Source organism: Monopterus albus, unplaced genomic scaffold, assembly GCF_001952655.1.
Source record: "Monopterus albus unplaced genomic scaffold, M_albus_1.0 scaffold40.1, whole genome shotgun sequence".
NCBI classification, from domain to species: Eukaryota; Metazoa; Chordata; class Actinopteri; order Synbranchiformes; family Synbranchidae; genus Monopterus; species Monopterus albus.
Window position 1 is genome coordinate 5,314,687 of NW_018127920.1, and position 18,265 is coordinate 5,332,951.

The following is an 18,265-nucleotide window of genomic DNA, read 5'->3' on the forward strand; positions in this document are numbered from 1 at the left end:
ATGTGCAGAGAAACAATAATTTCAGCTTTGCCTGGAGTTTGTCATCCACCGCCAGTTTGTGTTAACAAAAGCCAGCTTGTTAAGCTTGTCATGAACAAGACAAAATGCCTTACTGTTAAACCAGAGAGAGAGATGGCTGTGGCTCGCTGTGTGCCCAGCAGACTGAGTGATTTTTTTAGGTTATGACAGGCAATACTGTTAACTTGAAGTGGTAGGTAATTTCCTCTGAACTGTCAGTAACTATTAGCTATATGAAATACCCCAAAACCCACTGTCAAGATGTTTTTAAAGTCCAGTAATGGTGTGATGTTTTCTAAATCAAGGAATAATCCTGTTAAACAAGTGTGATTTCAATATTGACCAAAATAACTGTGATTAGGATTTTTGCAGACCAGTAATATAGATTTTTAATCCAAAAGTACAAATGCCATTTACCTAAACATGGTGTTTTGCAGTGTATGGTTCTGTCACCACCACCCTGAAACTACTGAACCCAAAGGAAATGTTGCTTTTGTGTTATTTGCATACTTCAACTGCTGGAGTACTTTTTCAGTCTGTGTTTATTTGACCCCAAATGCTCCAGTTTTTCTCAAGTCTCTGTACATTTGTCAAGTCAAAGTGCATACAGTAGTAAAATCAGAGGATTCGGTCCCGTGCTTCTGTCTGTAGACCAGGGGATGCATTATTTGTCACCAGCTCTATAGGTTGAGACATCCAAATTAATCTCCTAGCCTTTTGCACTGTTTTTGCAGGGCACCCCTCAACAAATGCTTGGCAATAAAGTGAAGACCTCCTTCCAGAAGTCCATTCCAATGAGCACCTATTTGGTATGTTTTGCTGTGCACCAGTTTCACCATGTGGAAAAAACCTCCGCCCAAGGAATTCCTGTGAGTTTCTCATTTTGTCACTATCAGTGCCAGCACTTTGTAAAAACACTCTTAGAGAATATGAAATTAATTTATATTGATAGACTTAGGTCAGGCACATTGCAGTACACACAGACTCACATGTGCTTTGTCTGCCCTTGCAGCTGAGAATCTATGCCCAGCCAAGTCAGTTGGCAACTGCAGAGTATGCAGCCAACACAACCAAGGTCATCTTTGACTACTTTGAGGAATATTTCAACATGCCGTACTCCATCTCAAAACTAGGTATGTTTAGACAAACTCTTTCATGCCACTATACATTAAACATGGCACTGACAGGCACACTGAACAAATCCTGATTTACATACTAGTGTATTGCTATATACCAGGGGTTTTCATTGCACAGGATATACCGCTATACGCCATTAGATAGCACCGCTTTGCAAATAACACACTGTAGCAGTGGAGCATCATCAGGACCAGTCAATGAAAATCAAAATAACCATCATACTTCCTCTGTTTTCTGCTCACCCTAGACTGCGTCTTCCCTCTCACTGTAGGTACTACAAGTTGATCCATTTTGCCCCACCCAGAGCCGAGCTGAAGTCTGATGTTTACAGCTTTTTTTCTGGTTTAGTTTTACTCGTTCTACACCTCCCTGACATTCTCTAGTGCACCTCATACTTTCAAAACCAATACTATATACCATGTTAAGCATGTCTGAGATGTCAGAGAGGGAACTCCGATAATCCATACACAGAAAGCAGTCCGAATCAAGAGGGCAAGGCAGAACACAATGGTCAAAAAACAGTCCGGGGTCAAAACAGGAAATACAGGCATAAGAAAAAACACTGGAAAGTCTGACATGGGTGAGAGAACAATCTGGCAGCTTTCCGATGGGGGAAAGCAAAAAACTGTCTCTTTAATAATAACATGGACAACAAAACCATACGGAAAAAACGAAATACACACTCAGGTCGAAAATACAGTCCAGGGTCAGAGCCAGCAGACTTACACAGCCGAGGGATCCAAAACGAGATGTCAGAGGGAAGTCCAATAATTCATACACGGAAAGCAGTCTGAATCTGCTAAACATTAAAGAACCTTTCTTTAGTAGGTTTCACAAGTCTACAAGAATACAAGTACAGAGAAGAACACCAAGAACACCACCTAGGACACCAAGTTTAGACTCCTCTGCTTGGGAGTTTGAACTTGGTAATGCTGTACTTTAAACTCTAATGAAAAGGAGGACGCAGTACTCTCAATGTGCAATTGGAACACATAGTGTCCTTGCTGACATACTGTGCTCTGAATGAGATGTAGCTGCCTGTTGATTATAGCTAGCTGGTCCAGTAACAGGTATTGACTTCTCTGAAAACACCAGAGCAAATTTCCAAATGGGTATTACTTAAACATAAACCGACCACATATTCTCAATCTAAGTGGTTATTTTCTCACCTGTAAAAATGTCAAGGCTTTACAGAGTCATACTAGTCCTAGGATATAATGGTTTGAGCCTGGCTAAAACTGTGATAACTGGCAAGTAGTTCATTCTGGGATACTTTGCTGCCTCAAGTCCACACAGGTCAGCTCCCAAAGCGTCCTTGATAAAATTGGCAGAGCAAGAATGCTTCTGGTTTTTTGATGTGTACTCTGCTAGATCCAGACTTTGAATTGGAACAGTACCTGGGCTGTAACCAATGACATTTTACAAGTCCACAAGAACACAAACACAGAGAAGTACACGTATTGGAAAATGCCCCCAATACCACCTTTTCACCAGAAAAGTTCTGGTGGATACTCTGAATAGTTCTAAATTAGATTTGAGAACTTGAACCGGTCATGCAGCAGAGGAAACATCTTACGAGTTTAGTCAAAATAAGGGCCACTGTAAGTGGGTTAAGAACATGATGCATTTGGGACAACTAAGGATTCTGGAAAGATTTTATGTTGCTTGCTATTATACTTAAGAATTTGAGAGGTAAGAAAAAAAATCACATAAATTTAAATTAAACCACAATTAATAATATACAGGAAGAGATCTCCCAGAGTGAGTGTTATGGAAATAATAGGAAATGTTAAAATGAAAAATTCTGCACAGTCTTGTACCCATGAGCTCTTTTCCAGAAGTAGGCTACATTCTCAACACACACATTGGAGGAAAGAAACATGCCTTATATGTGATCAGTAAACTTCATGGTAATCTGTGAAACTCAGGTGGTTGCCTTAGACCAGCTTTAAATATTATATAATAAAATTAGGAATTCTCTGGGGTTGAAACATGTTGCTGGTATTCAGGCAGTCAATTACTATCTTGCTGTCTCATAAGAATTAATAATATATTAATTAAATAAAGGTGATAAGCAGTTCCTTCAGTTATTTAAAATTTTACTGGTCTTAGTAGGAGAAGCACAGCTGTAATTAATGACTCTCCAAAGTGCCTCACCATAAATGTGCAGAGAATCAATACAGTAATTTCAGCTTTACCCAAAGTCTGTCATCCACCGCCAGTTTGTGTTAACAATAGCCAGCTTGTTAAGCTTGTTATGAACAAGACAAAATGCCTTTCTGTTAAACCAGAGAGATACCAGACTGTGGCTCGCTGTGAGCCCAGCAGACTGAGTAATTTGTATATTTAGGTTCTGACAGCTCTGCTCTTTTGATCCAGATATGATAGCCATCCCTAACTTTGGCACTGGTGCCATGGAGAACTGGGGCCTCATCACCTACAGGGAGAACAACCTGCTGTATGATGAAAACGAGTCTTCCTCAAGCAACAAGCAGAGAGTTGCCAGTGTTATCGCCCATGAGTTGGTTCACCAGGTATCACTTTCTAGTATTATTTAGTGTGCTTATTTCAATCAGTCAGTCAATCATAAACATTATTAACAAGTATGGTAAAATAAAAGGAATTTGACTCCAGCTCAATGGACTCCAATATGCACCAAAAAAAAAAAGAATAACTAGTAAGAAAAAACAAGACGACAAACAACCATCTACAGTAAAACCTTGGATTGTGAGTATACGTAATTCGTGCCGGCAACATGCTTGTAATCCAAAGCACTTGCATATCAAAGCAAATTTCCCCACAAGTAATAATGGCAACTTGGCTGATTCGTTCCACAACCACTTATTCATACAAAAATGATTACAGTAATGCAAAATATAGTATATAGTAAAAATAAAACAAATGAACCTTTGAAAAGAATCGTGGCTGCGTGAGGGAGACAGAGAGAAGAGCTATCTGCTATCTGTTGGCTCACTGAAATCTTTTTTTCTTTGTGCGACTTTAATAAGGAACCTATCCAATGACACTTGCTTTTGCCTCCTTTTGAGGATTTGGCACAAATGTGACATTGCATTGCCGTTAAACCAATTTATCATTTGCACTGCTACAGCCTTATTCAGGTGGTGCTTTTCCACAAAATTTTGCACCATTTCCCACATTTTACACATCTCCCTAATAAAATCTTGCAATGTTGGTCACTCACATGCCTCATTCATGCTTCTCGATCATTTCCTTTTTAACTTCCACCATAATCACCTCCTTTTTCTTACTGCCTTTCTTTTCAACCTTTATCTTTTCTTCATTGGGGCCATTGTTGCAGTACAGATGTTGACTATATGAGTAAGGCGCGAGAACCATCGGCTCAGTTGTGATTTGACGCTCGGGAGACAAAGCATACATAAGACCTCGCCCGTTTATCAAGTTAAAATTTATAAGAAATTTTTGCTCGTCTTGCAAAACACTCGCAGGCTAGGTTATTCGCAATCCAAGGTTTTACTGTATTTCTAAAAATGTGCATATATACAAGTTAACAATGAGCTATTTTATGTACAGTGATGACACCTATAGGTTACTGCACTGCAGTGTTTGCTGTATCTTGTTATACATACAGTATAAATATGGATACCGGTTCATCAGAGTGATGGCGCAGGGGAAGAAACTTGTCTGTCTGTTTTGGCATACAGTCACCTGTAGTGCCATCCAGAGGGGACTGTTTGTGTCCAAGGTGTGGGGGGTCTGCAGAAATCGTCTCTGCCCTACTTTTGACTGATGAGGTGTACAAGTCCTCCATGGAGGGCAGGCTGGCTCTGATGATTTTTTCTTCAGGCTGGCAGGTTGAACTTCCTCAGCTGGCATTTTCTGTTCTTTACTGTGCCTTCTTGATGATGGTGCTGATGGTGGACCACCACTTCAAGTCCAGGGAGATAGTGATACAGTGCTGTTGAGACCATACCACAGAATCAGCTGTTCACCCTCCCGTCTGTAGGCCAACTTGTCACCATCTCGGATGAGTGATGACTGTTATGTCATCTGCGAACTTTAGGAGTTTAACAGAGGGACCTCTGAGGTGGAGTTTGTCACTAAACGGTTTTGGGAGACTGTCTTGTAAAGAAATGACTCTATACATCTTTTGTACCAGCAGATTATTACAACCAATGGTCATGTGTTGTACAGTTAGTATGGAAAGTATTCAGACCTTTTCAAGGTTTCCACATTTTGTTTCAGACTCATTTTAAAATGAATTCAGTTTTTTTCTCAACAATCTACACACAGTACTCCACAATGATAAAGTGAAAACAGGGTTTTGTAGTGTTTTGTAATGGTATTACAAATAAAAGACTGAAATATCTGAAATATTCAGACCCTTTGTTATGACACTTGCAACTGAACTCTGGTACATCCTGCTCCTGTCAGTGGTCATTCAGATGCTTCTACTCTCAGATTCTTTGAATCTGTAATTCTCAGTTTAATTTAATGTAGTGGATATAATTTGGAAAGGCACACACCTATCTGTATAAAGGTCTTATAGGTGATGGTGTATGTAAAAGTGAAAACAAAGCCTTGAGGTTGAGAAAATTGTCCACAGACATGTGAGACAGGATTGTCAAGACACGGATCTGGGGAAGGATACAAGGATATCTCCGCATCCCTAGTGGTAGTTCTACGAATAACATGCTATATATTGCATCGGTTACAATGACTGTGGATGGTTCTGATTTTTGCTAGCACACACGTGCAGTGATCTAATGTCTACTCCCTTTGTTGCTACTTCCTAAACCCTTAGACACTTAGTGCCTGTCCTAAAGTCTCATTTGTGTAAAGCACTAAAGCAGTTGCTGGAGGTACCTGGAGGATAAAAAAGGAGACACAGAACATGTATAATACTCTGCTTAACCATTTGTAATGTGTAAAACCAGATGTGCGCGCCTACATGGTGAGGTAGAATGGCTGAGAACAACTACCTTGCAATTGTTTTTTGGCATGATGTACTGGGTTGTGCTACCATAGTGTAAAAAATAACTACAGGGCAAACTGACTACATCTTAGCGCCCCTTGTGGCTACTTGGTGAATAATATGCTGTCAAGCCAACCATCCTGGGATGTTATCAACATTATCTATTTAAACAGACATATTATTACTGGCAAAAGATGGAATAAATACTAAAATCATAATCAAATACTTTTAGGAAATATATCACTGTGTATGTGTAAATATAGACAATGGACTGGGATAGATTCACCTTCCCGTCTTAATTTTTTTTTTCCGCATTACTTTTTTTTTATTGAAACAAAGTAACACATTAACAAAACAGGACCAAACATGGGAGACAAGACAACAGATACATGACATTACAAAAAGATAGTGTTTTACAAGACTGTAGTGTGTGAGGGTGTGTAGTGTAAGTATTTCTAACTTAAGCAGTCTATTAAGGGCAAGAAAGGGAAAAGGAGGGAAAATAAGTAAATAAATAAATAAATAATTACCAATAATAATGATGATAACAGTACTACTAATAAAATCAGCTTGTTAAATTTTTAAAGGTTGGTGGGAATGTGCGTGGCCTTAGCCCCAGGTGTTTGGTTCAAGTTGAAACTTGTTAGAAACGAGTTCCATGTAACATAAAAAGCTGATAAACTATTCTTGTGAGTGAATGTCATTTTCTCTAATGTGATGCATTGTATCAGAAGTTGGTCAGGTGGTTTATGTGTAGTGATTTTTTTTGATTTCCAGTTTTGAAAGATTGTTTTCTTGGCAATAGCTAGAGAAACGAGGAGTGGGTTTTTGTATTTAATTGGTAGGTGTCAGGAATCGGCGTGTCCAGGGGTGAACTCAGTTATAGAGCCAGACGAGTAAAAGCAAAACTGTCTCTTTAATAAGAGCACAGGTAATGAACAAAGCAACACAGAAACTGATTAAACATGAAACACAATCTCAGGTTGGTAATACAGTCCAGGGTCAGAGCCAGCAAACTTATACATTCAAGGTAAGCATTTACACATTCAAAGCACGGTCAAAAGGGAAGTCCAAAGGTCGAAACACAGTACGCAATCGGAATCAGGAGGTTTAGGCAGTAATCATTGGTCAAAAAGGCAATCCAGGGTCAGAGCTGGAATCACAGGTGCAGGAAAAATGCTGGAAAGTCTTTATCTTTATCTTTATATCTTTATTGTCATTGTACATTGTACAACGAAATTAAAATGCAGTGCAGGAAGTACATCCTCTGCTGTGCCTTCTTGATGATGGTCCTGATGTTGGACATCCACTTCAAGTCCTGGGAGATAGTGGAGCCCACGAACTTGTAGGACTTTACTGCTGATACAGTGCTGCCAAGTATGGTGAGGAGGGCTAAGGTGGGGGGGGTTCTTCCTGAAGTCCACTGTCATCTCCACTGTTTTGAGTGTGTTCAGCTCCAGGTTGTTGCAGCTACACCACAGGACCAGCTGCTCAACCTCCCATCTGTAGGCTGACTCGTCATCATCTCGGATGAGACCAATGACCGTTGTGTCATCAGCAAACTTTAGGAGGTTGACAGAGGGGTCCTTTGAGATGCAGTCGTTGGTGTAGAGTGAAAACAGCAGAGGGGAGAGCACACATCCCTGGGGGGCACCTGTGCTTATTGTCTGAATGCTGGATGTGGTTTTCCCCAGCCTCACCTGTTGCTTCCTGTCTGTCAGAAAGCTAGTTATCGACTGACAGGTGGGGGCAGGCACAGTGAGCTGGGTGAGTTTGGAGTGGAGGATGTCCGGGATGATGGTGTGGAATGCTGAGCTGAAGTCCACAAAGAGGGCCCATGCGTACGCCGATTTTTATGATATTAGCGAGTAAGCAAAGTGATGGAGAAGGAGGGATTCTACAGCCCAAGATGGTGGAGAGTTTCTCTGTCACTGCTTTCCAGTGGGAATGGTTGGCAAGTCCAAGTAGCATGAAAATAATTGTCCGTGCAACCTACAATGCATTGTGAGCTGATGTCAATGTCAGTGAAACCCATTTTGAACATTTTACTTTGTGTAATATGGGTCCTGTAAATGATCTTGTATTGTATAAGTTGTAAATTTACATTCCTGGTCATAGAAAAGATGTTATTGCAAATTTCTATCCAGAAGTCAGAGCTGAGGGAGAGAGTTAAATCGTTTTCCCATTTGAGGTTTGGTATTGTTATTGTTGATTCTGTATTTGATATGAGTTTATATAGCTTGGATATTATTTTCTTGGAGGATGTCATTTTCTTAAATTCTTCAATTAATTTGGAGGATTGTAGTGGGTTATTGGTTACATTAATCTTTGACTTAATTATGGATTTTAGTTGATTGTACTGGAGGAACTGTTCTCTCTGAACTCTGTACTTCTGGATCAGTGTATGATATGAACTGGTTACTTTCAAATAGGTGATGTAAGTGAGTGATTCCTTTATGTTGCCATGCTGGGAAATAGATAGGGTTATTATGCAGTTGAAATCAGGGTTGTGCCAAATTGGAGTGTATCTACATGGTGCAAGTGATGATTTAGTGATTTTGCTTGCTTTCCACCAGGCTGTCAGAGTTGAGAGGATTGTGATGTTCTTACAGTGATTCATTTTCTTAATAGAGTTTGATAGAAAACGAAGGTCTGCAACTGAGATATTTGAGTTATTTTTTGAGTAATTTTGCTCTAATTCTATCCATGCACTGTTGTAACTGTCCTTCTGAATCAATTTGACTAAATATTGTAGCTGATCTGTCAAATAGTAATACTGGAAATTTGGTGCTTCTAAACCACCTAGTGATTTCTTCTTTTGGGAATGTAGATAGAGAAATTTGGGGTTTCTTGTTTTTCCAATAAAACTGTGAAGTTATAGAATCATGTGATTCAAACCATTTATCTGTGGGTGTTGTGGGAAGCATTGTAAACAGTTGATTTGAGGTAGAGTTTTCATGTTGACAGTAGCTATTTGACCAATGAGTGAGAGAGAAAGATTGGACCAGCGTTTGAAATCTTCTTCTATCTTTTTTAGAATGGGGGTGTAGTTGAGATTAAAAAGTTCTGATAGCCTGGGAGAGATATTACCAAGGTATTTAATATTGCCTGTGCAGAATTGGGGGGAGGAGTCTTGAGCTGCAGAATCCCAGGCATCCTCAGAGAGTGGTAGTATGCTGGATTTATTCCAATTTATTGTTTAGTTTGAGATCTTAAAAAATGTGTTAGTGTAAAGTTTCCTTTAGAGAATTATAGGGATCCTGTATATTGTATATAATAATAAATCATCTGCATAAAGACTAATTTTATGTTCTGAGTGAGCATCTTGTATTCCTTTAATTATATTGCTCAGTTGTATTGCTGCTGCTAGAGGCTCGATGAAAATGGCGAATAGAGATGGTGAGAGTGGGCATCCTTGTCTGATACCCTGCTGTAAAATGAAACTTTGTGACCTGATCCCAGTTGCACTTATTGTTGCCCTAGGTGATGTGTACAGTGTTTTTATCCAATAGATGAATGACTCTCCAAACCCAAATCTACAGAATGTACAGAAGAGAAATGTCCAGTTATCTTTGTCAAATGCTTTCTCTGCATCTAGTGATAAATTTATGGTTTTGGTTTGTTTTGTTGTGCACGATTAATCAAATTAAATAATCTACAGATGCTATCTGGAGCATTTCTGTTTTTGATGAAACCTGTTTGGTCTGGGTGGATTAATATTGGAGTGATTATCTCTATTCTAGTGGCTAGGGCTTTGGAAATGATTTTTAAATCTGAATTAATAAGTGATAAGTTTTAGCTGCAACCGGTTCTTTTATCTGAAGGCCCCAAGAAATAACACTCAGGAAACAGGAATCAGCTTTACGTAGATGTATTTTCTTCTGGTTAAATGCAGAGTTATTACAGCGCTGGGCTCTATGAGATGACAAGTCCCAAGAGCCTCAATAATCAAAAATCATTCACATTTATCTTCTCGGGCTGGGACTGCCCTGTACATGGGTGGTCACGTCAATATTCTAGAATGTTCGTATAAGCGGTGTGTGTGTGTGTGTGTGTGTGTGTGTGTGTGTGTGTGTTTTGCTTCTATAGTTTCCAGAATGACACTTATCTATGCAATCTATTCTTGCACAATTTTCCAAGAAGATGAAATATACTACAAGTTGACTCAAAGCTGAATATTATAACTTTAATCCATGCATGAGAGCCAGGTTTATACTGATACATGGTGCTGCTAATGAAACACAGACAGTCATACTAAACTCTATCATTATAAAAGCAAAATAATACTAACAGTAAATAAAACAACTGTAACTCCTGAAATCCAATCCTAACATAAGGGACGGTAACTAGAAGGGTGGATTGGGTCTGTTTGATTTTAATAAGAGTGTCGTGATGGCTGTGTTCATGTGTGTTGGTATTGTGGAGGTGTCTTTTGGACACTGAACCCCCAAGTTACCCCCGATGCTTAGAGCCATCGGTTGAGTTGATGCCGCAGATGGCTGCCTTGGTTCTGTACCAGCAACAAACTCCTTGTGTGTAACATACTTGAGTTGGTTTTTCATGAAGTCTTTAACCAGTGCTTCAGGGTTGTTGGGTGATTGTTCTGGAATGCCGGAAAAGATCAGGTTGTCTTGCCTGTTTCTGGTTTGAATGTCCAGTATTGTTTCTGTCATTATTCTGTTTTCTTTCATGATGGAGTCCATTTTGTTGCTGAGGTTTTTGACGGATGCTTCGAGAGAGTTTTCAATGTAGTTGTAGGCAAATTCCCGGCTTGACCAGAGTTCTTTTATTTCCTCATGAAATATGACCACTAAGTCGAGTTTTTTTATTGATGGATGCAAGAACACTGACCTCCATGTCTGTCGTCTGTAGATTGCTTGAATCTGTAGAAGAGGTCTTTTTCCGTATGTTTGTTTTTGGGGTGTCTTGCTGGTTTGTACTGGCAGTATCTATACTGCAGTGAATGTAGTATTGGTCGATGAACGATTCTAGGTCCAATAAATCCTTCAGTATGTGAAAGATCCATTGCAGTTATTGACAGTAACTTGCGATTCCGATGGATTGCTCGTTTAATACCAGTAGTGGGTTATAAAGTCCGAAAAAATAGCTAGCAAAAGTTTTTGTTTAGACCCAGTGACTGTGTATCACCATTTTGAATACCCCCACGCTGTCTCACGATCTCGCATAGTCATCCTTGGTGATCCCTGTCATGGTGTAGGCCTTTCAGATGTGCTTTCTTAACAAATAATGCTGCCAGCTAAAAATCCTGCATAAACATAATCCTGAAACAAATAAATGGGCAGGTAGATGAATACTATAAATACTATCCAGTGCATTGACCAGTATCAGCAAGGCTGTAAAAACGGGCCTCAAAGAGCACCGAGATACAGAGAAGGCAGAGGAGAAAGAAGAAGTTCCAGGGGAGGTTGGAGAAGACAAAGGAATTATTATTAAAATGCTGTGGCAGAATGCTTAGAAAAGTTAAGTAAAGATAATCATAAAATGATTTATGTGTGTGTTTGTTGAAATAATCATTAGTACATGTGTAAGAATAAAATGTGAAATGATTGTATTAAAAGAGTGGGGAAAAGTGATTTACATCTCACAAGGTGAAAAATGTAAGAATCACAAAAAAGAGGAAATGGACACACATGAGCACGCCACTCAGAGAAGAGACACACAGCATACTGAGGAAGTAACAAAAATGATGGTTTCAAGCACAAAAGTAAAGATTTGACTGATAATTGTTTGATCAATGTCTAATCAATGATAATCCACGTTTAGTCAAAGTAAAGTATTCAAAATATAAAGATTTATGTTTTGATTTTAAGGCATTGATAGTTTTGTGTGAAATCAGTGTGTAATTCTGATTGTTTAAAAAGCAATGATGGAATTTTGATATTTCAGTCAGATGTGAGTTTCTTGTATTTTTGTTATGTATTCAAATGGTTTAGTTTTCTAGAAAAGAGGAAGTAGAATCCAAGGCTGGATCACAGTGGGGCAGAGGCCGGTTACGGGCAGTAGGCTTGGACTGACAGTAAAAAATATGCAATACTTCAGTTCAATATGATTTTGCACGCCAAATAAGGTATTAACTGCAAACTGCGGCATCTGGTTGGATGAGAGGATGGAGGCTACTGACCAGGATCCTTTAAAAACTGAGGCAAAAAGAGGAACGGAGAGTCTTTTCACGGCTGCGGCCGGAGGCTCGGTCCGGTTGACCATCCGACTTCCAGGAGACTGAGGACTGCGGGAGGCAGCCCGTGAAGAGGAGCCCCCCTGGGGGTGCTCCCCCGCAGGCTCAGCCTGTGAGGGGGGAAAGATGTTGTCATGGGAGAAAGAGCACCCTTTTCTGGGTGCTTGGACACAGCCGTTCAGTCTGTCAGAGGAGGAGGATGCATGCCGACGAGGGACGATGAAACTGTGGCAGAGCCTCATAGTTCAGTGGGGAAACTAAATTCCTGCTTCAAAGATGACTGATGAAGAAATGAAGAATTTTAACAAAAAGCCAAAACCCACCTGGCCTGGTGGGGAAAGGATGGCTTGAAAAGAAGACAGTTTTAGACACTTTCATGTCTTTATGAAGATTTGGATTCATGTCTTTATGAGTATTTGGACCAAAAGGAGACTGTTTATAGACATTTTCATGTCTTTTATGTTTTCCTGAGTCACAGAAGATTTGACCAAGAAAAACATTGTTTATCTGAATTTGTCCTATTCCTTTCTTTGAGGGTTTTGGGGATTGAACTGGATGAGCTTTGATATTTTTGTTTATAAATTCTTTCCCCCTTGTGAAAGCTTGAATCATGGCAAAAAAGAAAAAGAGGAACAAATGATGGTCCAATCGGCCACCACCCCACCTAGAGCCAGCTGAGGATCGGTGACGTGAGACCTTTGACTTTTATTCAGATCAAGAGCTTAGCTCAACCATAATACCGTAATTGTAATCAGTATGATCATTTTAAATTTTTGTTTAAAAATTGTAGTTTTAGATTTATTTAGATTGTAAGCTGATTATTGATGATTTTAAGCTTTATATTTTATTGCTTGTTGCTTTGCTGTAGCTCTGTTAAGCTTCTATATAAAATTCCTGAAAAGGTTTAATACCCTCTGTGGTTACTGAGTCAAGTTTGATGTTATTGACACACTTATGATTTTATTGAGTTTGCACTTGTTATGCCGTACAAACCAGCTGGCTGTCCGAAGGGAGGCAGTGTTTAGAAAGTTATATCAGAAAAGGATTTTATCTAAAATATCCAGTTATTTACTTGTTACATAATATACACTATTCTTTAAATATCCTATCCTTAATAACATCTTAGGTCAACTAAATACTATGCAAAACAAATATGGTCTTAAGTGTGCAGTCACACAGCTTTCATTGGTTATTTCAGATGACCCCAGTTTTCAGAAGATTAAAATAAAGAAAAGCCTTCGGCGAACGTTTCTCAATATGGTAACATCTGAGGGTTTAAGGAGGTAGCTGCCACAATAACTGCAGGTTGTTATTATTTGGGAGGTTTGGGGTCTTATCCTGAATTAATAACATGAAAGAGAGAGGTCTGCAGGGAACTCTGTTCACAGGTTCATGGTAGTCAATTACTGAGTGAATATCTCCGTCTTACAATCTCAAGCAGTGTTTGGAGCATTAATAAGTTTCAAATATGCCACCTTAGTGTGAGAGGTTAAGCTTTATTCCTATGTCCAGGGGTTAGCATATCATGGCCTTCATACACCAGTATATTGTTATATTGTATAAACAATTTCCATTATTGGTGGAGACTTGGAAGAACACACTGCGCCTATCAGAATGAAACATATAGAGAAGGGGGGCACCCATCTTTACAGGATATAAGCCACCTTCTATTAATATTTTGCCTTAAAAATGGAAGAAGCTATGAAAATTACCAATCTGAAGAATACAACCTATTGGTTATAGTGCTTCATGAGCACTGTGAAGGAGGCATATCACCCGGAATTGGCTGCTCATGTCTGTGTAAATTCTCAGTCATCCATGTAATAGTATGCTGAAAATACTTAGAAGACAGCATCTGGATGTAGTTTTAGGTAGAAAATGTTTCACCTATCATCCATGAGGCTTCATCAATTCTGCCTGACTGGTGGTTAGCAGGAGGTATTTATCCCACTGGGTGGGGTTTCAGTCCCTTGATGGCCAACAATGTCCTCTAATGGCAGAGTCATTAGGGTCTGGTATCGGTGAGAGACTGTGTCTGGGTGTTTTGTCTTTGGGATGGACCAGTCTCCGCTGCAGAGTGTTGTCTGGCTTAAAGTTGACTGGGATATTGTGGTTGCGAAAGATCCTTTTTAGCTTCTCTGATAAACCAGCAATATAAGGGACGACAGTGTTATCCCCTCTTGTTTCTGGTTTCTTCCTATTGGTGTTGGACCTCTTCCTTGCTTTGGGAAGGCCCACTTGGGGTACCCACAAACCTTAAGGGAATGTGTAGTTCCTCCTTCTTGATCCCTTCTGCAGTTGTGTGCACTTTCTCTGCCCTGTGATTTAGCGTTCTCATAACTCTAAGTTTGTGTTGAAGCAGATGATGTGAGTCAAAAAGAAGGCATTGGTCTGTGTTTGTAGGTTTCCAGTATACTTTCACCTTAAGGCTTCTGTCTCCTCCTATATGGACCGCGCATCCTTGGCATCCTCACGAGTGAACTTGATGTTGATATTTGCAGAGTTGATATGCTTGGTGAAAGCCTCTACCTCCTGGGTCCTGATTTTAACCCATGTGTTGCCCATGTAGTGAAACCAGTGGCTGGGAGCTGTACCAGTAAAGGAAGACAGGGCTTTGTCCTCAAATTCTTCCATGTATAGGTTGGCAACTATTGGAGACAGGTGTGTGTGGAGAAAAGAAACATGTTAAATTGTGAATATTTTACTGTGGGGATGTCATGTACCACTTTGTAGAAGTTAGCATTTAAAGTCCCTATGGCTGCTCATTTTGCTCATTTCTAGCTATTTAGTGTTTAATCTTGGGTACCTCTAGATTAGCTTTGCACCCATCATAACTCCAACTATTTTGTAATTATTTCAGAATGATAAAACCAGAGAGCCTCTTCCTAAAAATGAGAAGATAGTTTGTGAACACGCACACCTCCTCCTTCCAGTGTTGTGTCAAAAGTGAACAGGACAATGAACCTCAATGGCATTAATTAATTTGAATTTCTCCTCAATAGATAGAAAAACAACAATATATGTACCAATGAAAAGAAATGTGTAACACTCTAAACAAAGCGGGTAGTTGAGAAACCCCATAGTTTAACTGTCAGGGCCGCTCGGTGGCCGCTGCCTCTCCTCCGCCTTTTTCTCCTCTGCTTTCTCTATCCTGTGGGCTCTGCACCTCAGCTGTGTTGCATTCCAGTAATTAGCGACTGGTTTGTCGATGCACACAGCTGGGGTGCATCCCGATGATTACCTTCTCCTCCTTATATAAACCTCTGGCAGACACTCCGCTTTTGCCGGAACATTAACAGAGTAACGCGGACTGTACATGTTGGTAGGATGCTATGCTGACAGACACTGTGCGTTTTGGCTTGACTCTACCACACTACCTACGCGCTACGCAAATTTACACTACACTACATATCATACATATCCAAGTACCGTACTTTCCCATGTTATGTTCTTTTGATACTTTGTGTTCTTTTTATTTACCCGTTACCGCCATGTTTTTCCCCCAAGCACCTGGGTCTGCAAACTTGAGTCAAACCTCAGTCCTCCCTCACCCTCCTGGTGAGGGGGGCTACCTTAACATTAACTGGCATAATGCAGACATCTGTGTGTCTGTGTTATTGTGCTGTTTTATTTTTTTTTGCACTATTCTATTTTAGTCATTTATTGTGATTTTATTCTGCCATGTAAAGTACTTTGGTCAGCTGGATGTTATTTTAAAGTGCTATATAAATAAATTTGATTTTATTTGAGACATAACATCTGCAGCGTTACAATGATTCTCTCTAACATTACAGAAATAAGGCATTAACAGATATGCAATGTGTGTTTTGTAGCAGAAATAAATACACTTATGAAAACATTTTTGAAAAACTGGAATTTTTTAACTGTGCTTGGTTTTGTGGACATATTTTCCTTCCTGTGACTGCTGTGACCAGAGGATGTGGATAAAAATACAGGGCCTGAGTTTACTACATGTCCAGGAATGTTATTGTACAGGGACTCACTGTTTAACCTGCCCGGGTCTAACCTAAGATCAGCTGGTCATTGAAGCCTCTGCTGCAGTGAATGATCAGCTCATCAGCACTGGATTCCCCCGTAGCACAGTACTTGTTTGTTTTCACTGCTTGAGGCTAGTGTGTTTCCCGAGTGTGATGTGTTGCTGGTTAACCAGCGGATTAACAACCCATGATGTTAGTGTTGGCGCTACGCTACCTGTTAAATTTTTCACTCTTTGTTATATTGCAGCCATATGCTAAAATCATTTAAGTTCATTTTTTTCCTCATTAATGTACATACAGCACCTCACATAGACAGAAAAACACAGAATTTTTGACATTTTTGCAGATTTATTAAAAAAGAAAAACTGAAATATCACATGGTCATAAGTATTCAGACCCTTTGCTCAGTATTTAGTAGAAGCACCCTTTTGAGCTAATACAGCCATGAGTCTTTTTGGGAATGATGCAACAAGTTTTTCACACCTGCATTTGGGGATCCTCTGCCATTCCTCCTTGCAGATCCTCTCCAGTTCTGTCAGGTTGGATGGTAAACATTGGTTGACATTTTCAGGTCTCTCCAGAGATGCTCAATTGGGTTTAAGTCAGGGCTCTGGCTGGACCATTCAAGAACAGTCACGGAGTTATTGTGAAGCCGCTCCTTCGTTATTTTAGCTGTGTGCTTAGGGTCATCGTCATGTTGGAAGGTGAACCTTCGGCCCAGTCTGAGGTCCTGAGCACTCGGAAGAAGGTTTTTGTCCAGGATATGCCTGTACTTGGCCGCATTCATCCTTCCCTCGATTGCAACCAGTCGTCCTGTCCCTGCAGCTGAAAAACACCCCCATAGCATGATGCTGCCACCACCATGCTTCACTGTTGGGACCGTATTGGACAGGTGATGAGCAGTGCCTGGTTTTCTCCACACATACCGCTTAGAATTAAGGCCAAAAAGTTCTATCTTGATCTCATCAGACCAGAGAATCTTATTTCTCACCATCTTGGAGTCCTTCAGGTGTTTTTTAGCAAACTCCATGCAGGCTTTCATGTGTCTTGCACTGAGGAGAGGCTTCCGTCGGGCCACTCTGCCATAAAGCCCCGACTGGTGGAGGGCTGCAGTGATGGTTGACTTTCTACAACTTTCTCCCATCTCCCGACTGCATCTCTGGAGCTCAGCCACAGTCATCTTTGGGTTCTTCTGTACCTCTCTCACCAAGGCTCTTCTCCCCCGATAGCTCAGTTTGGCCAGACGGCCAGCTCTAGGAAGGGTTCTGGTCGTCCCAAACGTCTTCCATTTAAGGATTATGGAGGCCACTGTGCTCTTAGGAACCTTAAGTGCAGCAGAAATGTTTTTGTAACCTTGGCCAGATCTGTGCCTTGCCACAATTCTGTCTCTGAGCTCTTCAGGCAGTTCCTTTGACCTCATGATTCTCATTTGCTCTGACATGCACTGTGAGCTGTAGGGTCTTATATAGACAGGTGTGTGGCTTTCCTAATCACGTCCAATCAGTATAATCAAACACAGCTGGACTCAAATGAAGGTGTAGAACCATCTCAGGGATGATCAGAAGAAATGGACAGCACCTAAGTTAAATATATGAGTGTCACAGCAAAGGGTCTGAATACTTATGACCATGTGATATTTCAGTTTTTCTTTTTTAATAAATCTGCAAAAATGTCAAAAATTCTGTGTTTTTCTGTCAATATGGGGTGCTGTGTGTACATTAATGAGGAAAAAAATGAACTTAAATGATTTTAGAATATGGCTGCAATATAACAAAGAGTGAAAAATTTAAGGGAGTCTGAATTTGGAAGAAGGAGAGACGCCTCGAGAGCTGCAGGTGCGTCTTAAAGATTTGTATGATAAATGGATGACTCCAAAAGCTAAGATTTTGTTAATTTCTCGAAATTGAATGCTGTTACCCTTCGGTGTAAAGGGGGAGTGAAATGTGAGCTGACAAGTGGGCA

At 40.1% G+C, this 18,265-nt stretch overlaps 1 protein-coding gene across 2 annotated transcripts in view; it reads left to right on the forward strand.

Moving 5' to 3' along the window:
• The window catches only part of enpep (glutamyl aminopeptidase), a 48,325-nt gene that overhangs the window by 4,859 nt on the left and 25,201 nt on the right, over positions 1-18,265 (forward strand). For both annotated transcript variants that reach the window (XM_020599395.1, XM_020599394.1), the window contains 3 exons: positions 753-887; positions 1,031-1,151; positions 3,535-3,689. In XM_020599395.1, coding sequence (XP_020455051.1) covers positions 753-887; positions 1,031-1,151; positions 3,535-3,689 — 411 coding nt within the window. The remainder of the gene's footprint in view (positions 1-752; positions 888-1,030; positions 1,152-3,534; positions 3,690-18,265) is intronic.